This window comes from Gadus morhua, chromosome 13, assembly GCF_902167405.1.
Source record: "Gadus morhua chromosome 13, gadMor3.0, whole genome shotgun sequence".
In the NCBI taxonomy this organism is placed as follows: Eukaryota; Metazoa; Chordata; class Actinopteri; order Gadiformes; family Gadidae; genus Gadus; species Gadus morhua.
Window position 1 is genome coordinate 25,515,160 of NC_044060.1, and position 26,479 is coordinate 25,541,638.

General features: G+C 43.2%; 1 protein-coding gene across 9 annotated transcripts in view; it reads left to right on the forward strand.

The window, feature by feature from the left end:
• pcsk5b (proprotein convertase subtilisin/kexin type 5b) overlaps positions 1 to 26,479 on the forward strand; it is a 171,987-nt gene that overhangs the window by 56,122 nt on the left and 89,386 nt on the right. For 8 of the 9 annotated variants that reach the window (XR_003979217.1, XR_003979218.1, XM_030375638.1 and 5 more), the window contains 6 exons: positions 18,510 to 18,698; positions 19,850 to 19,986; positions 20,509 to 20,625; positions 21,378 to 21,480; positions 24,398 to 24,591; positions 25,243 to 25,327. Coding sequence is in view for 7 of the 9 variants with exons in the window: in XM_030375638.1 (XP_030231498.1) it covers positions 18,510 to 18,698; positions 19,850 to 19,986; positions 20,509 to 20,625; positions 21,378 to 21,480; positions 24,398 to 24,591; positions 25,243 to 25,327 (825 nt within the window). In the remaining 2 variants the exon portion in view is untranslated. Of the gene's footprint in view, positions 1 to 18,509; positions 18,699 to 19,849; positions 19,987 to 20,508; positions 20,626 to 21,377; positions 21,481 to 23,070; positions 23,200 to 24,397; positions 24,592 to 25,242; positions 25,328 to 26,479 lie in introns of those variants that run through there. The other variant, XM_030375643.1, reaches the window with a different exon arrangement.

Genomic DNA, 26,479 nt, shown 5'->3' on the forward strand with positions numbered 1-26,479 from the left:
AATCTTGGCAATAACGGACTGCGCTCCCGCCATGGTCGGGAGACACAGGGGAGCTGTCAGCATAGGTGTCGCTTACGCCGGGGTCACGTCCCCACCAGATTTCCTCAAGGTTCATTTTGTACCCACCACTTGTAAAAAATAAATAAAAAGAAAAAAATCGAGTTGAATTATTATGGATTATTACACGGGTCTTCTCAATGCCATGGAATGCTCAGTTCACTTGCATGGGCTCGTCACAACTTCCGGCGGTGAATTATATTAGAAAATTCACCGTTGCCAAGTATGATTGACCGCTGGAAAACAAAGGACTTTCTGCCTATAATGACGTCTTTGGTATCACTCCTCAAGTAGTCCGGTAACTTTTCAACCCCAGCGTCTTCGGTTGCTAAGCGACGTCAACGTCTTTGGCGGACTATTTCTCTGCTGATCAACACTACGAATGCTGGTAACAATTAAATTGTACAAAGACACACCATGCAAAGTCATTTTTTCGTTTTGGCACGTAGCCGTGTAATAAGCGGGATAATGTATAGAACGTCGCTGGTCATTATCTAAATTAAGCCCCTCCAGTGGGAAGCACTGTCTGGGCTTATTTTCCCGATAATGACCGGCGTTCTATACATTATCGCCTAGCCTACTTATTACACGGCTCTTCTCAATGCTGTAGACTGCTCCATTCACTTGCATGGGCCTTCCTAACGTTCAGCTGTCAATTATTTTTGTTTATTACACGGCTCTTCTCAATGCAGTGGAATGCTCATGTCCACCATATTGACCGATGTCAAGGAAAGTGTCTTTTTTTTGCCTCTGATTCACGTCATCTGTAGCACTCTGCAGTCCGGTAACTTATCAACCCCAGCGTATTCGGTTGCTGAGCGATGTCAACGACTTTGGCGAACTATTTCTCTGCTGATCAACGCTACGAATGATAACAAATACATTGGAAAAAGACACACTGTGTGAAGTTATTTTTCGATTTGGCAAGTAGCCATTACTAATAATACCAACACTTTTTGGCTGGGATGCTGAGTCATATGACAGTCAAGTCATTTTAGCCTGAATACATAGGTAAAAAGCACCAGAGCAGGTTGCTAGTACCATGGACAGTATCCGAACGATAACCTGTTGAACTAAATGGATGTGTTATAATTAGGCTACACCAAGGGATGCATCTGCAAACCACTGACACATAAATAAAAGTAAGATGCGATATTTGTTGCTTAAGATTTGCTGGTGCTGTGGCAAGGTCTTTTGTGTTTTTTGCACTCGAGTGGTCGGCTGTTTTAACTTGCAATTGATAGTCGGTGGAGTCAGTCTCTTGTTGACACAGAGTGACTTTTGGTCATTCTTGCTTTGCTTGAATTCTGGAATAATTGTGGGGGGAGTGCATGAGTTTGGGTCAGAATGCCTGATGTAGGCTAGGTTTTGATGGAATGCGTGTTGTGAATTGAGAACAGCCAGCTCATGATGTGATACAGCGTTCAGCTGTGCAACAATTTTTTTTTCTTTTTCAATCTTGACGACTTTTGTAGTGCTGTGTGTAGCCACACATTTGGCCCTTCTAAACCTAAACACGCAGTTAAATTCCTTTCCTAGCTCCTCTTTTTTATGTTGTTAGCTTTGCCATATCATGTCACGTTGTCAACATTGGATAGATGGAGCAGAACATAGTGGGTCATGTCCGATACTTTTTGGAAACGTTTTCTTCATAAAACGTGCCAGACAGATTTTGTATACATTTTATTCCTTAGTAATTAGCTACATGGGTATGCCGTCTTTCAGAACCTTTCATCACCAGCACTAAAGAGAGAAAAAGAGAGTGCATCCTCATTGTACCCAGCACTTCTGAAAATGCACTTCCGAATGCGTCTGTCCCCAGCACATTTCAAACCAAACTGACGCCCATGGCTGTCAGGTTGATTGAGGAAAAAGTCGGCCATCCCATTATGAAACTGCACTGCATTATACACCAAGAAAACCTGCGTGCAAAAATGTCCAATTCGGATCTCAATGAGGTGATGGCTGCTGTGGCGAAGGTGATCAACTTTATAGTGAAGCGATCTGCACTGATGGACGAACAGTTCCAGTCCCTGCTCGAGGCATACAGCGATCTCCCTCTCCACTCAGCTGTGAGGTGGCTAAGCTGAGGAAAGGTTTTGGAGCGGTTTGTCGGCTGCTTCGATGCTGTCAAGGCCTTTCTGTCCGAAAAAGGCCAAGACTATCCACAGCTGACGGACGAGCAGTGGGTGGTGAAATTCATGTTTCTGACGGACATAACGGAACACCTCAACGAGCTCAATCTCCAACTGCAGTGCAGGGCAAACTGTTTTGGACATGTTCGACACATTGACGGCTTTTGTCAGCAAGTTAGCAAGTGATATTGCTGCCTCCACTTTCCGCTACTTCCGACACTTAAGAGAGCTGTCCTTCCAAGCGCAACATCAGCAACGCTGAAATATGCGCATATATGCGCGAGCTTGAGTCGGAGTTCACAACAAGATTTGGGGACTTTAAGAGGTTCGGACCCATGTTTTCTTTCCTGACTAAGCCCGAAAGCTTTGATGGACATGAACTGGATTCATCCCTGACAGACTGGTTGGATACACAGGACATGGAAATGCAGCTGATTGAGCTGAAGAGCTCAACACTCTGGTTGACAAAGTTTGCAGAGCTACGGAAACAACTGGAAACCACAGCAGTCAAAGTTCACGGACCCTGTATCCTCGCCTGCTGCTGGGCATCTGCACCAGAGAAGTTCAGCTGTCTCCGGAACGTTGCCTTGGCTCTGCTGTCATTCTTCGGGTCGACATTCCTCTGTAAGCAGATATTCTCACACATGAAATACGTGCTCAGCCCCTCCCGCAGTCGTTTAACTACGGAGCACTCTGAGGCATGTGTGCAGCTTAAAGTCCGAAACTACAACCCCCAGATATTGGAGCTCAGCCCAGCCAAGTAGGGTCAGGGATCACACTGACTGGTGGACTTATGGAAATATTGTGGCGACTCTTACGGGGTTGCGCAGGGGATCCTGGGTACTTGTGTTGCCTGTTGCTTTGTCGTCCTATTGTAATTGTTAGGTTAAGTGGGGTTAATTGGTTTGGGGTGTTAATTGGTTGTGTGTTGTTGAATGTTAACATGTGTGTATCGTTGCCGCCACCGTCACTGAGAATGACATGTTTGTTTGTTTGGTGTGCTGTTTTCTGTATGGTTGGTTATTAGGGCTTTGACTCCGAACTTCGTAATTCGAATATAATTCGAATATGAAAAAAGAAATCAAAATTCGAACGAATATTAGGCAGTCCTTAATATTCGAACCTGTTATGGGCAGGCCAAGAGGGAGAGACGTCGGAGAACCTGACGCAGTCCATTCATAATATTGTAATGACCACGGAAGAGGCAGTGAATGAAGTATTGATTAGCAGAGGTGGGGGTAAGTCATTCATGTGCAAGTCACAAGCAAGTCTCAAGTCATAACCTTCAAGTCTCAAGCAAGTCCCAAGTCACTGTGGTGAGAATCAAGCAAGTCACAAGTCAAGTCATTGATCAGGTCAAGCAAGTCACAAGTCAAGTCATACAAAAATCTGATGATCTAACCCAGTTTCCACATTTAAAAATCGGTAAAGAGAGTGGTTCGTAAGTTGAGTTTTATTTCAACATTAACAATAACAATGTCTTAACAATAACTTAAACTATTCAAAACATTCCAAAACCATTATTTGCATAGTTTGAAAATGTTTTTTATGATCATTACCTCCAACCTATGAACAGAATCAAATATAACCTCTAGGTAGCTGTATACGACAACAGTTCAAGTCAATCACTCAATCTCCCTACATGTTGTAGAATATTATTTGCAGCACATGGCATCAGACATGAAAAAAAATAATATTTCAAAAGTAATATCACATACACATACTGTAGGAAGGGGAAATAGTAATACACAAGCCTGAAAGCTGGTAGCAATCTTGCTGCCTCGCAACATACATCGACTTACAATGCATTGCATTTGCAAAAAAAATAATTTGACAGTAGGCTACTTTGTCACTGAGTTCTGAATGATGCGGTCTCATTATCACCCCACCATGGCTGAACACACGTTCAACAGGTGCACTTGATGCAGGGACTGCTATAACTCGTACCTCCACCTTGAACAAAAAGACACTTAAAACCACTGAGTTAGAAGTAGCCTACTGACATGAAAATTAAACAAGTTAATCATCTGTGGAACGGGCAGGGCTCGAAAAACTCCTGCCAATGATTTTCAGAAACACTGAGTGGCATTGGACAGTAAGTACGTCAATCAAACGGTCGTACTGCACTCCCCCTCCCCCCGCGCGTGACCTCTTCGTGCACGTACTCAAAGCTCGTGACCCAGAGCAAGCTTCTGTTTGTTGTTATCCTGCGGTAGCTACTGGAGCTAGTTTACTAGCTAATCCACATTTGGACCTAGCGCTAGAATACAACCCTAAACACCAACCTAGCTAGCCTGCCCTGGGCCCCGTTTCCCGAAAGCGTCGTTAGCCTAAGTGGATCGTGAAGTGCGTCGAAAGGGCATCGTAGAGTTTTCACCGCGTTTCCCGAAAGCATCGTGGGGAACGAACGTCTTGAAAACGCTCGTAGCTAACGAGTACTCCAGGGGTGCTCGTAGGTACTCGTAGGACTCTAAGAGAATCGTCAGCTATAGCCTCAGTGGCGACACCATCGGACATTCCGTCTATTGGATGCGTTTTAGTAAAACGCATTGCGCCTTTATGTTCTTAGTTTGGTAATTAATAAAGATTATTAATTAATTTATTAATAAAGATGTTAAAATGGCCAAAATAAAACGGGACAGTCCAGAAAATGTTTGCGCAGGCAGGGCACTCAAAATGTGTGAGAGAAAGTGGGGGGATTTGTGCAGACTGACATAGGCTACTCATAAAACGTAGCATAAAATAATGTACAAAATAAAATACAATTAAAAAAATTAAAAATAAAGAAATAAAATAAATTATAAAAAACAAGCAAAGGAGCAGGCAAAAGGCTGGGATATGGTGGGGATTGGTCACGTTGACGGGAATGTTTAGTGACATGTGGGAGGGTGGAGGGGGTTAAAAAAAAGTCTCAATCACTCTTCGACGCGCATGAAAACCAGCCGCGTAGTTATGAGGGAGGCCGTCCTCACACCGATCTTCCTCGTCGTCATCGTCCTCAGCGTCCTCCGGTTCAAGCAATGCCACCCCAGCCTTAGCTGCAATGTTGTGCAACATAGCCGTCACACATATCACGGCGCATGACTTGGCCGGCGAAAACTGGAGCCCTCCGCCTGACTTGTGAAGGCATCTAAAGCGCAACTTCCACCTCCCGATCGTGCGCTCAACGATGCACCGGGCCAGACGGTGGGCTTCGTTGTATTCCTCATCAATACATACCTTACCCTATTTCCGGAGGGGCTTTTATAGCCAATCAAATTATCAATCAAGGAAACCCTTATGCGGAATCAGATTAAGTCGGCTCTCTTTGCTGCGCAAAGCATGTTTCAGAAATCAGCCCATTAAGATAAATGTAGTTGTCACACAAGCTATTTTTAATTTTTTGTCATATGGAATTATTTCAGGGGGGGAAATGCCGTGAAACGCACAGTGCATTCAGGATTAGGACTGATATATGTCGGTTTAAGCCTAATCAATTGTGTTTTAATGTCTTTAGCATTCATATAATTGCAGTCTATTTTTTTCGTAGGCTACTCTGCTGTTGTCCTTGATGGGGATATATTTTAACCCTTTTTAACACAATTTTCCTGCGACATTCCTGCGTCTCCCCCTCCTACAGAGCCCATTTAAGCACCGTGTCAGTAGACAGTTACAATCCTACGACGTCGTGAGTGCAGCGAATGCGCGTTCACGTTAAGAGGAGTTTCGGGAAACGCTCCAAAGAAATTATCGATGGATCGCAAGATCCATCGGGAGAATGATCGTACGAGCGAAGATCCATCGTTATCGGGAAACGGGGCCCTGGCCCACTCTCGCGCATCTGTGTTCGCGCTCTTGTGTGATTGCGCGTCCATGTACTTGGAATGGGTGGAGTCGGAGTCAGCGTTGAAGGAGAGGGGGTAGGACCATTTGAGTTGCGTCTTTTCAAAATCTGCTGGCGTATCGCAAATCACATATCCAACCTATAATCTAACTTTAGAAAAGTCATTTCGAGTCATCTGTCTCAAGTCTAAGTCAAGTCATGAAGTCAAAGTCAAGTCGAGTCTTTTATCAGTGTTTGTCAAGCAAGTCTCAAGTCCTCAAATTTGCGACTCGAGTCTGACTCGAGTCAAGTCATGTGACTCGAGTCCCCCATGTCTGTTGATTAGACAGCGATTTATTAGAAACCCAATAAACCGTTGGAACACGCAAGACCGGTAATCATAGCAACGCCGGTAAACAAACCTCGCAAAACCCAATCCAGGGCTGAATCCGAATACTCATACTTATAGTATGCATTTTGTAGTACGCCACAAATATAGCGCGTCCGAATGCTCAGTACGCATTGTGTAGTACGGAAAACGTTAAAGAATGCGTACTACCGCCACAGTATACAACGGTAGGTCACTACGCTATCCCACAATGCAACCGGAGTCTGGTAACGAACGAAGAAGAGATGGCTGACCAGACACTACCAACAGCGGCTTAGAAAGACGTCGTAGAAAGCGGGGAGAAAAGAGACATTAAAAAGAGTAAAAAAGTAAAGCAAGTAATTAAGTAAAAAGAGACATTTTTAATTTAATAGCAATGATGACAAGACGGAAGACAGGTAATTTATCAAGGTAATTTTGCCGTCATCTGAGGGGAGATACGTCATCTCCAAACATCCGGTGAAGTTTCGGCGGTGTTCGGAAGCGTTCAGAGGCGTTCTACGCATAGCTGTAGACCGTACTACACTGTCAAGTGCAGTACGGTCAAGTAGTAGACACTGAACAGAAATAGTATGTACTAAGTATTCGGATTCAGCCCAGGTCTTACTGAAGGCATTTAATGGTCAAAATATTATTAATAAATATTCGAATATATTCGAATTTTGATATTATTAAACAAACAAACTTCGAATATGATTTTTGGGCAAAAGTCAAAGCCCTATTGGTTATGAATAAAGGTAGTCTGCAGTCGTGCGGTGGATGGGACGCAGAACTACAATTTACTTAAGCCTGACTCTGTGTGCTTCTTGGCCGCCGCTACAAAATATATGGATTAGTGCTGTCATTAGATTAAGATATCTAATCGCGATTAATCGCATTAATGTCATAGTTAACTGTGCGATTAATCACACTTTTTTTTTCTATTCTAGATATCCCTTGTTTTTGTGCTGCTAGCCTTTTAGTGAGATCAGAGTGTTGAGAAGGACAGTAATAAAATGTTTGGTAAGATGGATATAAGAAGAGAGACCCGCAGTGAATGGGATGACAGTGACAGTGGTAGGCCTACCGTAAAACTTCAATAGCCCAGGCTTTTATTTGTCTCAATCACTGAACTTTCGAAGAAAACTCTTGCTCAGCAAGATTGGGAGATACTAACATTTATTATTTAAACCAGTATGAATATTTCTAACGTACGTAGGCCAAAACACATTACCAGGCTATCGAATAACGCCCACACACGCAGATACGCACACACGGTGGCGGAGTGGTAATCGGGAGAGTCGGGAGAATTCCCGGTGGGCCGTTAATGTTTCAGGGCTTTCGGGCTGATTACTGCGGGATAACAATATTGCGTTTATAAAAGTTCCTTGCAGCACCTTCCAGCAAGCCTGAGCTTTGCGCCCGCAACCTCTCACTCACAGCCGCAACACTAACAAACTGTCAACGTCGCAACCAAATCGATTTTGTCTAGCGGGGAGTAACTGAATGGCCCCTCCCGAAGTTGTACAGTCGAGTTGGACCTTGAACTGCGATTGGTCAGAAAGACGTAACAGCTAATGACAACATTGAACTCTGCAGGCTCGAACAGAGTGACACACAAACACACACACACTTTTAAGGAGTTTTTCACCCGCTCCGTATCCGTGCTCGCCCCAACAAGTTTGTGCGGTGTACTTGTTTTGTTTCCGGTGTTGCTAGATCCGGTATGGTGTTGTAGTTTTTGTAACGCGACTAGTTGTTGCTAGACAGCAGGTGAAAAAACTACGTTTGCCAAGCCAAAAGAGCGTTAATTGTGCGTTAAAAAAATTATCGCCGTTAAAATTGGTTTGCGTTAACTCTGTTAATAATGCGTTAAACTGACAGAACGAATATGGATACATGGAAATAAATAAATTCCAGGTCTTTTGGAAATGCTTGGAGTCGCTGTGTCATAATTCAGTTTAATATTTAATATATTGTTGCTTTTGGCACACTCATTAACGAGAAAATGTCAAACTGGCACTGCATGTCAAAATGTTGCTGACCCCTGGTGTACATGGACTTTATGATGTCGTAAGTTTTTCCTCGAACACCACTTTTTATTAATTTAAACAGACCATCATGCCAAATTAAGTCAAAGATTTTTAAAAGTCTACAAAGCAGGGGAATAGTTTGCTTTTGTTTTGGTTTATTTGGTGGTCAATGAGGGTGCTTAATGTGACTTTGGTCTGTTGTATGATCATTTAGTAAGTAGCCAAATTGTTTTTTGCTTATGGCATTATTGTCAGTCAGGAAGTTAAGGATTCTGCTATTTATAATCAAGCATAGAATTTTACCGAGGTTGCTGTTGACACGGACCCCTCTGTAGTTATAAGGGTCAAATTGATCTCCACTTTTGTGGATTGGGCTAATCAGCCCTTGGTTCCAAATATTGGAGGAGACCCGGAGCTAAGAACACTGTTAAGCAGTTTTCGAATTGCCAATTGGAATTTGAGATCTGTATATTTAATCATTTAATTTAGAATACCATCAATGCCACCACATGCCTTTTTTAGTTTAAGAAAACTTATTTTGGCCTGTTGTTCTTTTAATGTGATTGAAGAGTCTATCTAGTGTGTTCTGATGATCTTTAATTACTGATTCTAGTGTTTGTTATTAGGGCTGCAACAACGAATCGATAAAATCGATAAAAATCGATGACTAAATGCGTTGGCAACGAATTTGGTCGTCGATTCGTTGTGTCGCGCGATTAATAAGTTACTCATAGGCGCAGCACTGTTTACAGCCAGCCGCCGACAGGTTGGTTCACGGTTCATGCACGCCCGCAGCGAGCTGTGTGAGCGACCACAGCTTGTATTTTGGTCATATCTTAAAACTGCACTGTAGGCCTACATAAAAGTGTTGTACCTTCACTGTCTTTGGGTTAAAAAAACTCCCTCAACTCAGTATCCTTCTAGTCCAACCGAAAACTGTCAGCTGCTGCTGCTGCAGACGTTGTGCAGACGTGCTCGGAGTCGGCACCGCGTGCATCAACAGTCATTCAAAGCAGCGGTAGTAATCACACAACCGGTGTAGAAAGTCCCGTCAGTTAAAAATAGTAATGCAGTTTTTAAATCCATGTTAAAATCGGCAGGATATAGAGCTAGTTAGCTTAAAAAAATCAACTAACCAATGGTCACAAACAGTGTCAAATGTGATGTGTTCAGAACGGCTCAGTAATATGATTGATGCGTTCAAATGCAGCAGTAAAGAAAAAAAAAAGAGATTTTGGTGAAAACTTGTTTTCCCAGTAATATAAAATAGATAGTAAAGATAGAATTATGACCTGTTTAATGTCCTATCTTGAACCATCGTCATCTTATCAGCAATTAAAGCAATATTACAAGTTCGATTTCAAGGAGTCTCGAAAATGGTTTCAATAGGTTTGACCGGTTAACCATGGACATCCCTTACATACATATAAAAGTATATCATACATTGTATTTTTTTTTTTTGTGTTATTCCAGTTATATTTTTTTAATCTTTTTATTATTTAATATTACTTTTAATAGTTCCGGGACGTTGGAGCAATAACCTGGTGTTTTTACACTTCAGTCTGCACTGTGAATTTGAAGTAATGTTCCGTTTTTGAATTAAGATGCGGCAATTACAATGTTTTTTTTTTTATATCCGATTCATCGATTAATCGAAAAAATAAATCGACAGATTAATCGATTATTAAAATAATCGTTAGTTGCAGCCCTATTTGTTATTTATCTTGAATATGTGTTTGTTCTTTCTTCTTTACAATGGGGCCAAAGAGATTGGAGAATTGGTTTACCCATCAATCTCCATTGTGAATGCTTGATAGATAGATAGATAGATAGATAGATAGATAGATAGATAGATACTTTATTGATCCCGGGGGAAGTATCCAGTAGCAGCCGAAAACATACATAAAAACAGTGCAGATGGATGTGCAAAAATACAGATATAAATAAATAAAATGTCCATTGTTGTTATCTATTGTCCTCCCTGCCTTTACTGGGAGCTGTTGTACAGTCTGATGGCCAGGGGGACGAAAGAGTTTTTTAGTCTATTAGTGGAGCTGGACTGTGACAGCAGTCAGCCACTGAAAACACTCCTCTGCCTGGTGAAGGTGTCGTGCAGAGGGTGGTCTACGAAATCCGTAGGAACCCTATTGTAATTGTTATTAGTATTAGTATGTTTTTCCTGACAAAATCAGCCATGTCTCAAAAACTACATGGTCAAAAATTCTGGCAGGCTTGTAGAACTTGTGAAATGAGGGAGGGATAACAAGGATGGGCCAGAGTGTATGGGGTCAGAACAGTCATTAATAATGAATGCACAGAAAAGGATTCACAAATGTATTTTGTGATTTATATATAAATTACTCTCTTCGCAAAAATACATTTCAATGCACACACAAATGGATATCGATATGTATAAATGTAAAATGTATCCATAAACAAAAATAGGTTTCACAAACACATTTCTGATCCACATACAAATGTACCTTGTTTTAAATAACTAATATAAATCAATAAATATATGAATTAAAAAAATATTTGCAATTTTCATCAAAATGTATTGGATGTTGTTACATTTATATACAAACGGTTGAACTTGAATTTACAAGACGCTTTTCATTTGTGAACTTGTTTGCATTTGTGTGGGAACTGGTCTGTATTTATGTGTGGATTTCTGAGACTCTCCTGACGTGGCTGGATTCACAAATGCATTTTTTTCAACAAGGAACTCTGTAGCAAATCAGACGCCTCCCTCGTTTTCATCCTATCATAATACTGCAGTGACTGGGTTTTTACATTGTCGGTGCCGTTTACTACTTTAACGGTGCCGTTTTTTACTACTTTAACGGTGCCGTTTACTACTTTAACGGCACCGACAAACTCAAAACCCAGTCGAAACTAGATGGCAAAAGTGTGTAGCTAAACGTGACGCAGCTTTTACTTCTTCGCCACCTAGAGATTGTTATGTACGATCATTCAAAAAACCTGTGTTATTTCTAGAGCTGTCAGTTAAACGCGTTATTAACGGCGTTAACGCAAACCAAATTTAACAGCGTTAAAAATTTTATCGCGCGATTAACGCAATTACTTTATTTAAAAAAAAAAAAAAAAATTTTTTTTTTTTTTCTTTGGCTCAAAACAAAGAAGCAGTAGCCTGACTGCTATGTTCAAATGACATTTGTTCAAAGCAGTCGTTTAATTGCACTATAGGCTCTTTTTTTGTATCGTCCTGTTTTGATCAGTGTATATGCCAATGTTGTTATCAATAAAAAATCATTTGCACAAGGCAAGCCGATGCACTTCACCATGTTGATAAGAGAATTAAAATGAGAAGAATTATGGGACAAAAAAATCAAGGGATATTTAGCATAGAAAAATAATTTGCGATTAATCGCGATTAATTAGAGTTAACTATGACATTAATGCGATTAATCACGATTAAATATTGTAATCGCTTGACAGCTCTAGTTATTTCCCATAGACATTTGACGGAGGGAACCGGGAGGCTCGGAGGCTGGACTCAGAGGTCGGAACTGCAGTCATGTGATTGGCTGAAAATGTTCTGTTCACCAGAGGGGGATAATTTTTGCAATTTTAAAATTATTGAATTTATCTTCAGTGTGTATTGGCCAATCTGATTTGTCTTGACACGATTGCGATTCAGCCTATGCATAGCATGCGCGCAAACTCACAGCCAGACACAAGAACTCCTTCTAATTCAAGAGCAGCTTTTCCTTTAATGACATAGAAAAGAAAGATTAGAAAGAAAATAAAACTGAAACCTATTTTTTGCATGCTTCCATATTGTGTTATAATGCAAGCTGCATTGATTATTGCATAGTTCATCGAAAGTCATATTTGTGACAAAAGCTTTCTCTCTTATGAACTATTATAAGTTAATTCATCTGTTGATGTCTTTAATGATCATCACAAAAGTAGGACTCGATTAGCAAAATCTGAGTAGCAAACCCAGATGATTATATATATTTCTGAAAATCACGCATGGAAATGTACATAAAAAAAATTGTTGCATCGATAATCGCTCCAGAATCGAATCGTTGACCTCATAATCGGAATCGAATCGTGAGGTGCCAAGAGATTCCCACCCATAAGAGTGAACTATAGTTGGCGCTATAACAAGCCTTTGTACTCAACAGGCTGCCATTTTCACTAGGAAATTGCAATGTGTATGAAACTTGTTATACATGCACCATTTGTCATGATGAACAACTTTCACGCTGCAACCCATACGGTCAGACCATTTGGATATAGTGCAGGGACCAAACACCCACACATTAACTCCTTTGGTGCCGAAAGGGGTAAAAGCTGCAAACCCAGCCCACATGTACCAGGTTACCGTGGGACTATATGGTGTTAAATTCATAGTAATAAGGCTGAAGACGGCAGAGATATACATTTTAAAGTGAAATACATGCATATCTCCAATGTTTAAACAGCTCTAACATTGCGTGTAAAAAACTTAGGCTCGACTGTTGAATATGGCTACAAAGGGTAGATTCCATAGTATACCCATAGCAGAAGTCGATATCTGAAAATAAAAATTGGATGCATTTGTTTGAAGTTGTCTTTCTGAACCGCGGCCATTCTACAATGCAGGCTGGGCCTTAAAGCAGTGCGCACATAATTTAAAAAAACGTCAGTTTGACAGTGGATTTTGACACAGTATGCTGTAGAAACATGTTTTGATTTGTTAACTTCCGGTAAAGGGTTAGGGTTAGGCCTTAGGGTTAGGCGTTAGGGTTTGGCCTTAGGGTTAGGCGTTAGGGTTAGGGTTAGGGTTAGGACCCCTTCATGGTTGCTTGCAACTATATTTATTATTTTTTTCCTGACAAAATCGGCCATATCTCAAAAACTACAGCGCCAAAAGTTTCGAAAATTGGCAGGCTTGTAGAACTCGTGAAATGAGTGAGGGATAACACGGACCAGAATAAACTATAGGTGGCGCTATAACAAGCCTTTGAAGTGCAACATACTCATCAGGCTGCCATTTTCATTAGGAAGGTGCAATATGCATGAAACGTGTTATACATGCACCATTAGTCATAATGAATAACTTTTACACTGCAACCCATACGGTCAGACCATTTGGATATAGTGCAGTGACCACAACTTGACCAAACACCCACACATTAACTCCATTGGCGCTGAAAGTGGTAAAAGCTGCAAACTCGGCACACCCAGGTCCAAGGTGACTGTGGGACTATATGGTGTTGAATTCCTAGCAATAAGGAAAAAGACGGCAGAGATATACAATTTAAAGGGAAATGCATGCATATCTCCGATGTTGAAGCCGATATCTGCAAAAAAAATTGGATGCATTTGTTTGAAGTTTTCTTTCTGAAGCGATGCCATTCTACAATGCAGGCTGGGCCTAAAAAACGTCAGTTTGACAGTGGATTTTGACACAATATGCTTTAGAAACATTGTTGGTGATTGTCTTGATATGTTAACTTCCGGTAAAGGGTTAGGGTTAGATCTTAAGGTTAGGGTTAGGCCTTAGGGTTAGTGTTAGGGTTAGGCCTTCGGGTTAGAATTAGACCAGGGTTAGGGTTAGAGTTAAACCAGGCATAAAAACCGGGTCATTCCTAAACCAGTTTTTAAGGCATACCAATGCCATGTTACCATACCGACCAAGCTCACCATACCTCCACGTACGGAAGACTTCTATTTCTCAAAATATAGGGTTAGGGTTAGGGTTAGACCAGGGTTAGGATTAGGGTTAAACCAGGCATAAAAACTGTATAATGCCTTAAACCATTTTTTGAGGCATACCAATGCCATGTTACCATACCGACCAAACTCGCCATACCTCCATGTACGGAAGACTTCTATTTCTCAAAATATCCGCTAATCTGCCCTTGGCAGTCTGCAGTCACACTGTCGGTCATACTGTCGGTCAAATGGTCATACTGTCGGTGAAACGGTCATATTGTCGGTCAGACTTCAGTTTAGTTCTGGATCAGGAACGTGTAGAGCTCACTGAGAATCCCGTGTATGGTACGGTTTCGCGATGGGCTTTTTCCCCTGCTCACAGCCTGGGAGTAGGTGTGAAGTGGGGTAGGCAGAAGGGGCGTGGACCTGGGCTGGTGGCTCCAGGGTTTGGCTGCATGTGCGTGGGGGGACGGCTGGTGGTGGTGTGGTATCGGGGAAAGGGGTCTTTTTGGAGTGTTTCCCCTGCTCACACCCTGGGAGTAGGTGTGAAGTGGGGTAGGCAGAAGGGGCGTCGGCCTGGGCTGGTGGCTCCAGGGTGTGTGAGTGTGGGTGGATGGCTCGTGGTGATGTGGTCTGTGGAGAAGAGGTCTTTTTGGAGTGAGGGGTCCTCCGGGGCGAGGGGGTGGTCTAGATGCAGGGAGGCCTCTCGACGTGGGTCTGGGTGGGGTGCCCATGGCTCTGCTAGTCCTGTGCGATGAGTTGGGCTGGCGGTTGAGAGCAACGTCCTTCTTGCTTGCTTCGAAGGTCGTTTGTGCCTGTGTGGATTATGATGTGGCTTGGCGACCCCAGCTTATCCTCGGTCAACAACTCCAGGGCAAGCTGGGAGTTCCTGCATCTGAGTTTAGCCACTTTGTGTTTGGGGAGGAGTTTCTTCTCCTCTATGTACCTCCCATTTGATTCTATGAGGAGCACAATCTGTGGGTTTTGTGTCTCCTCATTGGATGTTGAGGTATCTTCGGGGCATCTGGCAGTAGTATTGTTTGGGGTAGGTGGGGTGGAAGGAAGCTGGTCTGTTTCTGCTGATGTGTTGGGGCTGTCATCAACTTGTTGCTGGGGCAGGGTCTCTTCAGGGGAGGTGGAGGGCACTCTTACAGGTTGTTTGTTGCAGCTCAGCTTCCTGACTTCCACTATAAGCTTCTGTACCACCTCATTCAGCTGGCTTGTCTCTGCTCTCCATGTGTCCTCTTTGTCTTGGAGTTCTCTCAGTAGGGTCCAGAGAGCAGACATATCTCTTTCTCCATTCTTGCTGCGTGTGGTAGGCTGGACTGTGGTCTGTGCTGATTGGAGGGTGTTAAGCTGTTGCTCAAGCTCAATTTGCCTCTCCATCTGGGTGACGCAATCCCTCATTTCCATGAGTGAGTGGTCCATCAGGTGAGGCTTCTCTGTGGCATCGTTCTGAGGGGGTGTGTCCAGGTGGCTTGTGGTGGGGAAGGGGGTAGTCACCAGGTTGGGCTTTCTCCTGTGCTCTTTCTTTGATCTTGGAAAAGTTTTGTTCTAGGAGGTTTCCCTGAATCAAAACTATGCCTTTCTTGTACAGTTGAACAGGGGTGGGCTCATGTGTTTATTTTAAGGGTCTATCCTCCACTAAAGCCCTCTTTCTTAGCAGAGGGATAGTGTTCCCTTATGGCAGGGTGCCATGCCTTGGGATTGTCCGTATGGATAAGTTGTTTGTATTTCCATTCTTAGGGCATTCTGCATACAGTGTCTCTGGGGTGCTTGGATGAGCTCTTCTTTTAAAAAATGTGTGCCCGCTTATTCGTTGCACTGGTTGGGTACTGTATTTTGATGGCCTCTGTACAGGGGTGTTGAGCATCAGTAGGGAGTTTGCACCTTCTGTACTTGTGTGGGGGTTGTTCTTAAATACTGTCTCCATTGTTTCAGTGGAAAGGATTTCACACCTTTCACACCTCAATGTACCTTTGCAGCCAAGTCGGTGCCAGGTCTACTGTCTTTTTAGCTTGGTCTGCAGTAATAAATGAACACATTTATATTGATTCTTTCAATATATTTAACTTTCTGTTTGGGGAAGTTTCTTCAGACTGTCTAGTACTCACTCAGTTCCAAATTAGCCGGTGTTCCCCCTTGTTTGTTTATCTTCCAAATGTGGGAGATAATCCTTGAGTGTCCTTGAATTAATCCTTGTTGAAGAAGGTGATTTGTCCAAAGTTAAGTATGAAATCCTTGTGTATGGATATGTTGGTTAATGTATGATGAAGGAATGTCTTCCTTTTTGTCTTTGTGAAGGAACATCCAAATTGTTCCAACTTTAAAGAGGTGTTTCTTCAGTTTTTCTGAAAAAATTCAGGAGCTCATGGGAAGCATGACCTCTCTCTGTCTCTGTCTCTGTCTCTGTCTCGTTGTCGTGGTCTTCCCGCTCCGTCTGCCCTCATTAGGTGGACCCATAAGGGTCTAGCTGGTGGCAGAGCGCATCGCCCCCCGGGTCCTCCATGTGTGCCTACCACCACTCTCCTGGTCTGTTTCATAGGGCCTTGTTTCCACATTTAATTTCAGGATACCGGGGGTACACAGCTGCGCCCTTGTCGGCACATCCTCACACACACCTGGGAGGGTGTGTTTTTCCAGCGTTCCCTCTCGTGTCATTGCACATCCAGCTAGCTACATAACTCACACGCTCCACGTCTCATACACCCTCTGGCCGGCCCCTCTTTCTGCAGTGCGTTTGGTAATGTCTGCAATCGCTCGATTCGCTTCCCTTGGAGCGCACACACGGCCGATTTGTGTGCAGGCCGGTCCTAATCGCTGGCTGTATCTACTGTGTGCATGGTTCAGATGTCTGCCCTGCTGGTCTCGGTGTGCATGGTTCAGATGTCTGCTCTGCTGGTCTTTGTGTGCATGGTTCAGATGTCTGCTCTCCTGGTCTCTGTGTGCATGGCTCAGATTTCTGGTCTCTGTGTGCATGGTTCAGATGTCTGCTCTTCTGGTCTCTGTGTGCATGGCTCAGATGTCTGCTCTGTTACCCCCCGTGTCCAAGGTTCAGATGTCTGCGTTATGTTGTCATGGAGCCAGAGCTGTGATGTCAGCCTCGGCCTCTCTAACCACCTCAGACTTTGTCTTTCCTACGCCTGGAAAATAGAAATTGTTCCTGGTATTCCACACTCCTTGCACAAGCTTATAATGTGGTGTTTAGACCTTTGCTTGCTCTGCCATCATCACTGTAAGGTGCAATCATGCCAATACTTCAAATAATAATTGTCAGGATTATATGTTCTCATTGATGTTGAATTTAATGTTAATTTGAAGTAGATTATTGTATCAAATGCCAAATTATTTAGCTATTATTTAGATGTGGCTTTCCCTGTGTAAGTACCTGGAATAGTAAGGAGTAAAAGGTTGGATGCAATGAGATTAGAAAGACGTCCTCAAAATCAACTCCTTGGAACTACGTTTTCCAAGAAGAGATCAAAGAACAAGCCTTTTTCTCTTTGCATTGCAGACTTTAAAATACTGAGTACTGAGTGTGTGTGATGACCGTGTCATAGTAGACGGCAATAGTGACTGATGAAGAGCTGAAGAAGGAACGTTTGAAATGGCTTGATTTATCGTAACAAAGTTGTGCTGGGGCTGCATTGATAGACTAGGTTTTATTAGTACACAATCCCGAACAAATGTTAACACCACTGTCGAAACCCTGACAACTGAGTCTTACAAGCCCTTCTTTCCAACACATGGGCTAGAAGAAAAAACATTACGGCCTTTTTCAATTCCCCCTCCTCCATTCTGCCAGAAGAGATCATTTTCAGGTTGTGCTTTGAGCTGCAGCATAGATCAAGCACTGCTTGGTTTTGACCAAGAGCACCACATTATGCTGGGTGGTGTTCACCCTGGTAGAGCACCACATGATGCTGGGTAGTGCTGACCCAGAGCACCACTTGATGCTGGGTGGTGGTGACCCAGAGCCCTACATGGTTCTTGTTGGTGGAGACCCAGAGCCCTACTGTACATGGTTCCAGCCTAGCATAACCCTACATGATGCTGGAGATTATTGACTTGTAGACCAAGCTCTTCTTCAAGAGCTTTCCGGTGTTCAACAGAAAAGCTTCTCTGCCAGATGCATTGAATGATGGCTTCGATGAGGTGTAACTCACATCAGATGCATGCATATTGATAAGTCATCTCATTGGATATTTAATTGACTTTCAGTATTAGCAGTGTTTCTCCTGAAAATGCCCAACAATACAGTATACAGTTATACCAATTATATACCAGTTTAGCGCAAGCCCTGCATGTTTTGTACAAGCTTATCACATACAAATATGTTGGTTGTAATTCCCATTTTTGTCACCTTCAACCTCTGAAAACCTTTTATGCTTTAATAAATCGAGAGAAGCCAACTGACCGATTTGCCTTGACACGTGTATTTCCAGAACCATCCGATCGGAACACGTTGTGCGCTCCGTGTACAAAGCCACAGGCTGCACCGACAACCCCAACCACCGTGTCATCTACCTGGAGCACGTGGTCGTGCGCATCACCATCACGCACCCCCGCCGCGGGGACCTGTCCATCAACCTCACCTCACCCTCTGGGACCAAGTCTCAGCTGCTGGCCAACAGGTAACATGAAGGGCAACATTCAGGACATAATGAAACACACTGAGGCTCTTTGTATTCATGAACTTTAATGTTATTAAAGATTAGCTCATTGAACAAGTAAGTATTGAGGGATGATTTTAGATTCTGTTTAATTTTAAAAGTCATGCTGAAAAGATTTATTAAACGATTAAGGCTAATCTTAGCTGTTTCAAGATTATATGAAATTGCTTGACATTTGAATGTGCCTTGCTGTTCTTAAACTCAATGATACTTTCACATCTGTCCTATGGTTTAATTACCTGGTCCCAGGCCAACCAATCAGTAATTAGTGCCTCTACAATATCTTGGACAAAAGCAAATTAGGTACCATCATTGCAATTTAAGTAAATGCAACATTTTTAGTTTAGCAACCTAATTGATTTCCACGATGTAAAGCTTGTGTTTTAAATGGACTTGCTCCTCAGCCTCTCTGTAAATACATGAACAGACTACACAGATTCGCAGCAGATCCACCGGAGCAGCTTAAAGTAGCAACTGTAAAGAATCGTTCTGCAAAACATCTTTTGCTCACAGTTTTTTCTGTGAAAGGAGCAAAATCCTGGAACTTGCTACCTGATCACTTGAGATTTTGGTGCAAACTTCAACATGTTTAAGAGTTACCAAATCCTGGTTAATAGAGCAACAACTTTGTACTCATGTTTTGTCGTTTGTACCTATGTTACTAATGTGTTTTATTGTGTCTTGTTGTACTTAGTTTATCTTCTTTTTACCTTTTGCTTTATTGTATCTCACTGTAATCTGTTTCTTACTTTTTAATCCATTGTTTTAATCTCTTTTCATAGCTGTAGCTGTTCTCAGTTTGTCTATGTACACTGTATCTGTCCATATCAAATAATTAAGCAATATCACACGAGAGGGAGTGCTGTTGTACTGAATATCAGCAAGGCTGTGATTTTGTTGCAGGTACGAGGCCAAGTGCCAAAGATAATCACAGCCGTGCTGATATTCAGTACAACAGCACGACTTTGAGTTCGATATTGCTTTTATTCAACAGTTCTACAAGCACCAATTATTAGTTAACAATCATTACATTTGTTTATTCAATACATTTTTATTTATATTATTAGCATGTCTCTGTTGTTAATCTTGGGGTCTGTGTTCTTTGTATCTAGGTTGTTTGACCATTCCTCAGAGGGCTTTAAGAACTGGGAGTTCATGACCACCCACTGCTGGGGAGAGAAGGCGGCCGGGGACTGGGTCCTGGAGATCTACGACTCGCTGTCTCAGCTCAGGAGCCAGAAAGTCCCAGGTCGGAGAGCAGCATTGACAAACCTCCTGAACCAAAAAAATCATAAAATTAAGTTATTATAAATGTATTAAATCTATATTTTTCCACCAATGGAGATTAGTACTTGGGGTCATAATATTCAGTATCAAAGTAAACAGTATTTTGTTATTCTGTATCTAGAAGTGTCTGTCTGCTGTATACGTGATTATCCATGTATTTTTTCTGTGTGTGCTTGTTCTCCATCTCATCTTAATTATTTTAATTTGAAATTAAACTATACCTTGTGCCCAGGGGAGCATTGGTATAAACATGCAGGTCTTTGGCCTGCTTCCTTTGTAGTAAACTTTTATAATCACCCAGCATTTAATGGTATCTAAACACCATACAAAAGGCTCGCAAAACCTATTAGCTGGAGGTTATCTTGAGCTGCTAAACCCACACCCTAACCCCTGCGAATGAGTTGCTGGATCAGTATTTCCTGTATCCTTATGCGGTAAAAGTAAATTGATTGTCTGTAAATGTTTTCATGTCATCTCTCTGAAGGCAAACTGAAGGAGTGGTCTCTGGTGCTTTATGGAACCTCGGTGCACCCGTACTCCTCACCACACAGCGAGAAACCCCGGTCCATTGACCCTCCTGAGGAGTTCCCAGAGTACAACGGTATGAGGACCCAATGAGATGGAGAATAGCATCATGATATCACCAGAATAAGTCTGAATATACAATGTAAAATTGCATCACGACATTACCAGAATCAGTCAGCATAAAGGATTTAAAATAGTATGACATCAACAGAATTAGTCAGCATAAAGGATGTCGATATTTTTCTATGTCATCATCAACCACTTATGTCAAGTATTACAACTATATAAAATAACTTTAATATATCAAAATAATGATCTACGGCCAGGTGGGCCTACTGGCCTACTCCAGTTTGCTAACAAATGCAAAATGTGCTTTGATACAAGGGTTAGCCTATGCCCACATAATTGGTAGAATAGCTTGTCGTTTCTCAAGTTTGTATACTTTACTTGTTATAGTTAGAGGCACAACACCAGAGAACTACACAGACTTGTGCGTTTATCTTTAATAATACTTGAAGTGTACATCAAGCAATGCCCGCAGACATAAGTCTGCAGACACAAGTCTGGGCAGTCATTACTGATGAGTTGGGCTTTAGAAATGTATCAAAATGCATCACGCCGGATATAAAGTTAGAGGTTCTGCTCTATCACATCAAAGGCAGAAAAATGCTTTGTCAGGGCTGTTGTCCCAAGAGGTGTGTGTGTGTGTGTGTGTGTGTGTGTGTGTGTGTGTGTGTGTGTGTGTGTGTGTGTGTGTGTGTGTGTGTGTGTGTGTGTGTGTGTGTGTGTGTGTGTGTGTGTGTGTGTGTGTGTGTCCCCTGCCTTCAGGCCCATGTCACTCTGAATGCAATGAGAATGGCTGCGAGGGCCCAGGACCCCACCACTGCATCAACTGCCTCCACTACTTCTTCAAGTTCAAGAACAACACAAGGTAAGCAGCTTTTGAAATATTTCATGTACTTTTAGACTACACCCTGTAGTGAGCTGTTTCAAGGCAGTTATTATTTCCCAAGTGGGATCATGTTCGCTGCATTTTCTTTGCCGCTTCACAATCTTAATGTACCAAAGGTTTTGAAAAACAGTACTTTAATTATATAATCTTCACAATCAGTAAGTAATCAAGTAGTCCTATATGTTTCCCATAATTTTTGTGAGGATCTCTAAGAACGCAAAGTCCTTTTTGAGGAGATTACTCTACTCACAATCCTTTGATTTCTGTACATGTGTGTTTGCGTGCGTGCGTGCGTGCGTGCGTGCGTGTGCTTGCGCAATCATGCAGTCTAAAGTTATTGAGGATCAAGTGAGTGCCTTTGTGTATTCGTATGTTGGGTCAGGTGGGACCTGGGTGAACAATGTTTGGTTTTGGGTGTGTTTTTGCTGTTTGAGGATCAAAGGCTAGTTGTATCTGCCTTTTGTGTCTTTAGCTATGGGTGCTAATAAAAGGCTAGCCCAGCAGCTAACCTGGCAGCAGGTTACCTAATCATTAATGTGCCTTTTAAAGATTCTGCAACCTTTTGTACTTCAATGGGGACTGAGAGATGAATAAAGCCTGTCGTTGTGGGGGTGGTTCAGGTAATTAAATCCTTCCATAAGTCTGAGATAAACACACACAGATTAGAGTCAGACACGGTTGTGTGCGTGTCGCACAAACTGAAGACGAATTGGTTAAGTCTAAGTGAGGGTGATGACTGGTCAGGGTTAGGTTAGGGTGTTTGGGCAAGTCTAGCTTAAGGTGTTAGTGGTCATGACTAGGTTAAGGTGTTTCATCAAGTCTAGGTTAAGGTATTTTTAATGCTCATGACTAGGTTAAGATGTTTGGTTACGTCTAGTTTAAGGTGATCGTAATGGTCACTACTAGGTTAAAATGTTTGGTCATGTTAATGTATTTTTCATGGTTATGACTAGGTTAAGGTGTTAATGCTCATGATCAACACCTAGGTTAAGTTGTTGCTTACGGTCATGATGTTAAGGTGTAGGTTCATGTCTAGGTTAAACTTATAATGGTAATGACTAGATGATTGTGTTTAGTTATACAGCTGTGTTTTAGAAAGGGAATTTATGTCATCAAGAGTCTGGAATGTCATCTGCATTTCATTACAGCAGTTTAATAGTCCAGCATTTGGTGGTCAATCGCACGGTAATCCTTTCAGAGTTCATACCCGTACAGATACCAAAACGCGCGCGCACGCGCGCGCACACACACACACACACACACACAGGTATTTAACTTTTAGTTATTCTGGAGTTCTTCCGCAATAGGGGCCCGCATGACCCAGAGGTGAGCATGGCGGCAGATCGCCAAATGTTCCACCACCTGTTAACCATATAGCAACGGCACGCACCCCTTCTCCCTCCAGCCCATTCCGTATCAGCGTGCTAAAATGGTGTTAACATTGGAGACAAGTGAATATCTGCTCCACCATATGTGTACCGACGCATGTCTCACACTCCCAACCCCCTCACACCACGCACACCACGCACCGACAACCCCAACCACCGTGTCATCTACCTGGAGCACGTGGTCGTGCGCATCACCATCACGCACCCCCGCCGCGGGGACCTGTCCATCAACCTCATCTCACCCTCTGGGACCAAGTCTCACACCACGCACACATGCATATACACAGTCACATAGATTTCTAAATCTATGTGACTGTGTTTCTTAACCACATCAGGACCTGCCTCCCTTCCTCCTTCGACCCTCACCAGTTCGCCTACAGAGCGAACACTTCAGCAGAGGACACAATGGCCATCACACTCCACACTCACCGCGCTGAGCCACCTGGAACACCGGGAGAGTTCCAGAGAGTATCAGGATGCTCTTCATTGACTACAGCTCGGCTTTTAACACTATCATCCCTGACATCCTGGTCAGCAAACTGTCTGACCTGGGACGCCCCCCACTTACCTACTCCTGGATTAAGGACTTCCTCAGCAACTGACCCCAGACAAACTGGGACACCACCTGTCCACCACACACACAATAAGCACAGGCTCCCCACAAGGTAGTTTGCTGAGCCCGCTGCTCTACACCCTCTACACCATGGACTGCAGACCCGCCCACTCTAGTAACACCATCGTTTAGTTTGCGGATGAAACGACAATGGTGGGACTGATCACGGAGGGAGACGAGTCTGCCTACAGGGACGAAGTCCTGAAACTGTTGAGTGGTGCTCATCAAACAACATGTCTCTGAACACCAAAAATACCAAAGAAATCATCCTGGACTTCAGGAAACAAAGGACAGATCCATCTCCCCTCTACATACACGGTGAATTCGTGGGGAGGGTCCACACGACCAACTTCTTGTGCACTGTGATCTCTGATATCCTTTCCTGGTCTGCAAACACCTCAGCTGTCATCAAGAAGGCACAGCAGCGTCTGCACTTCCGGAGAGTACTCAGGAAAAATAACATCTGTGAGAAGCTGCTGGTTACTTTCTATCGCTCCACCATTGAGAGAATCCTAACCTACTGCATCACGGTGTGGTTCACCAACTGCACCGAGGCAGATAGGAAGAGACTACAGCGAGTGGTCAAGACGGCACAAAGAAATATCGGATGCCCCTTCCCTTCCCTCAGAGACATTTACTCTTCCCACTATTGACTTTATGCTTTTGGCTTTATCTAGTTTTGAATTGTCCCAATTCTACAATGGCGGCAATGGTTTGTGTTGTTTTGGTCCTCCAGATGGACCTATGAATGGATTTCTGTAGTATGTTTAAGTAATTTGGTATTGGCTCCTCCAAACGCAGGAGTTGTCTGGAGTAGGGGCCGTAACGGGGCATTAGGACTAGAGTGGTTAAAGTAGCTGATGGTCCATGGTCTCACTCCTTCACCTCCTTCCAGGATGTGCGTGTCCGAGTGCCCCAGTGGGTTCTTCCGTGATGACAGACGTCGCTGCAAGAAGTGCTCCTCGCTGTGTGAGATGTGCGTTGGTAGCCGTAGTGACCAGTGTACCACATGCAGGCCAGGCTTCCATCTCAACGAGGGCTCCAACACCTGCGTGGCCAGCTGCTCAGATAGTTTCTTCCTTGATCATGGTACGACACACACACATGCACGCACGCACACACGACACACACACACACAGAGACTCACACGCACACAAACAGACAAACACACAGGGGTGTACCCTAGTAGTTGACTGGTCCGTTGATTATAGGAGAAGTAATGCCTCCCTAGGAGTTGACGGGCAAGTGCCGCACCGATGAAAAAACGAGCAGTGCATGTTAACTCTAACCAAAGTCCTGTTTGGTATAAAATGAATGGGCGTTATTGTATCCAACAAATGGATCAGTCAAGGACTCTTAATCGACAGCGTATTCAGCTTGTCAAACAGAGTTAAAATCGGAAACCTTTTTGCTATTCACACTCTGTAATGAAGCAATCCTAAAGACGCAACGTGAAAAGGACTGAACCACCCGGCTTGCTTTCCATCTGGTTTACCATGATGGAGTGTAAAACTGAAATAGTTTGTATTTTAACCAGTGATAATCGATTTTAACTAGAAGTCTACTTGAAAAATTTGGTTTAGCCCTACACGAACATGCACACTGTTTATGGTAGGCCGAAGATGGTAAGTTCCACCCAATATCTGATGATAAACCAACAAAATACTCTCTCCGCCGTTATTCTGATTTGGAGGACTGCTCTGGTTTCCATTAGTCATGTCTGACTCTGTCCTCCACCAGACTCCAACATCTGCCGGAGGTGTGCAGAGAGCTGCAAAAGGTGCTCGGCTGCCAACATCTGCACGGAGTGTAAACCTGGAATGAGGTGAGGCCAAGGGACCACCCCACACACATGGGCAGGTCCTAGGATTTAGAGTTCTCTGTCGGGCCGGGGGCCCGAAAGGGGTATGGAGCAGTACTCATTTACGTATGTACTCATATATCAGAAGAAACTGTGCAATTGTGAAGGTCCCCTTTAACAGTTTATTTAGCTGATGTTTATTACTGTAAAGATTGGTTTGAAAATTGTGTTGGGGCCTACTTGTATCTCACTACGGCTGTTATAGGCTGATACAAAACGCTCCCCTTCTTAAAATAACTGCTTCATTATCGCAGCCTTCAAACCCATCCCGACCCAGGAGGTTTCTGTCTATGAATCAGTCTAGAGAGAACGATGGTGGAGCAGTGGGTTAAATGAGTAGAATCAGGATTCATGGAACAGCACAATGCTTCTTCTACCTTCCAACTTGGCAATTATATTGTATTTAGTTTGGGGTCCTGCCCTCCAGGCCACTTTACCCCATGTGTTGTTGGACATACCCTGAAAATACCAGCAAAGACAAAAATGTATACTGATTGACTGTAAATAAAGAAATAAACTAGGGAAACTACCGTTGCCTTCTCCCCCATGGACCCCTCAAGCCTCAATTGACTCAGCAAGGGTTGGTTTATTGCCTAGTAACTCCTGATGGCTCTTTAAGACGGCTCCTATAACATGTCCACACCAGGTGTTCTGGTTTTTAAAACAACCCGGTCAGGACGTGGTAATGGGGGGTCACAACATACAAGACCGAAAACATGACAAACAAACAAAACATCTCGCTCAGGTTCTCTCTTCCCCCAGCCCCTTACCGTCCCTATATTCACCATTCATGTGTGTGTAGGTGGGACCCAACCTACAATGGAGAGTACCTGGGGTGGACCTCACCTAGAATGGAGAGTACCTGGGGTGGACCTCACCTAGAATGGAGAGTAGCTGGGGGGGGACCTCACCTAGAATAGATTGTTACTGGGGGAACCTAACCTAGAACAGAGTGTTACCGGGGGAACCTAACCTAGAATAGATTGTTACTGGGGGAACCTAACCTAGAACAGAGTGTTACTGGGGGAACCTAACCTAGAATAGATTGTTACTGGGGGAACCTAACCTAGAATAGATTGTTACTGGGGGAACCTAACCTAGAACAGAGTGTTACTG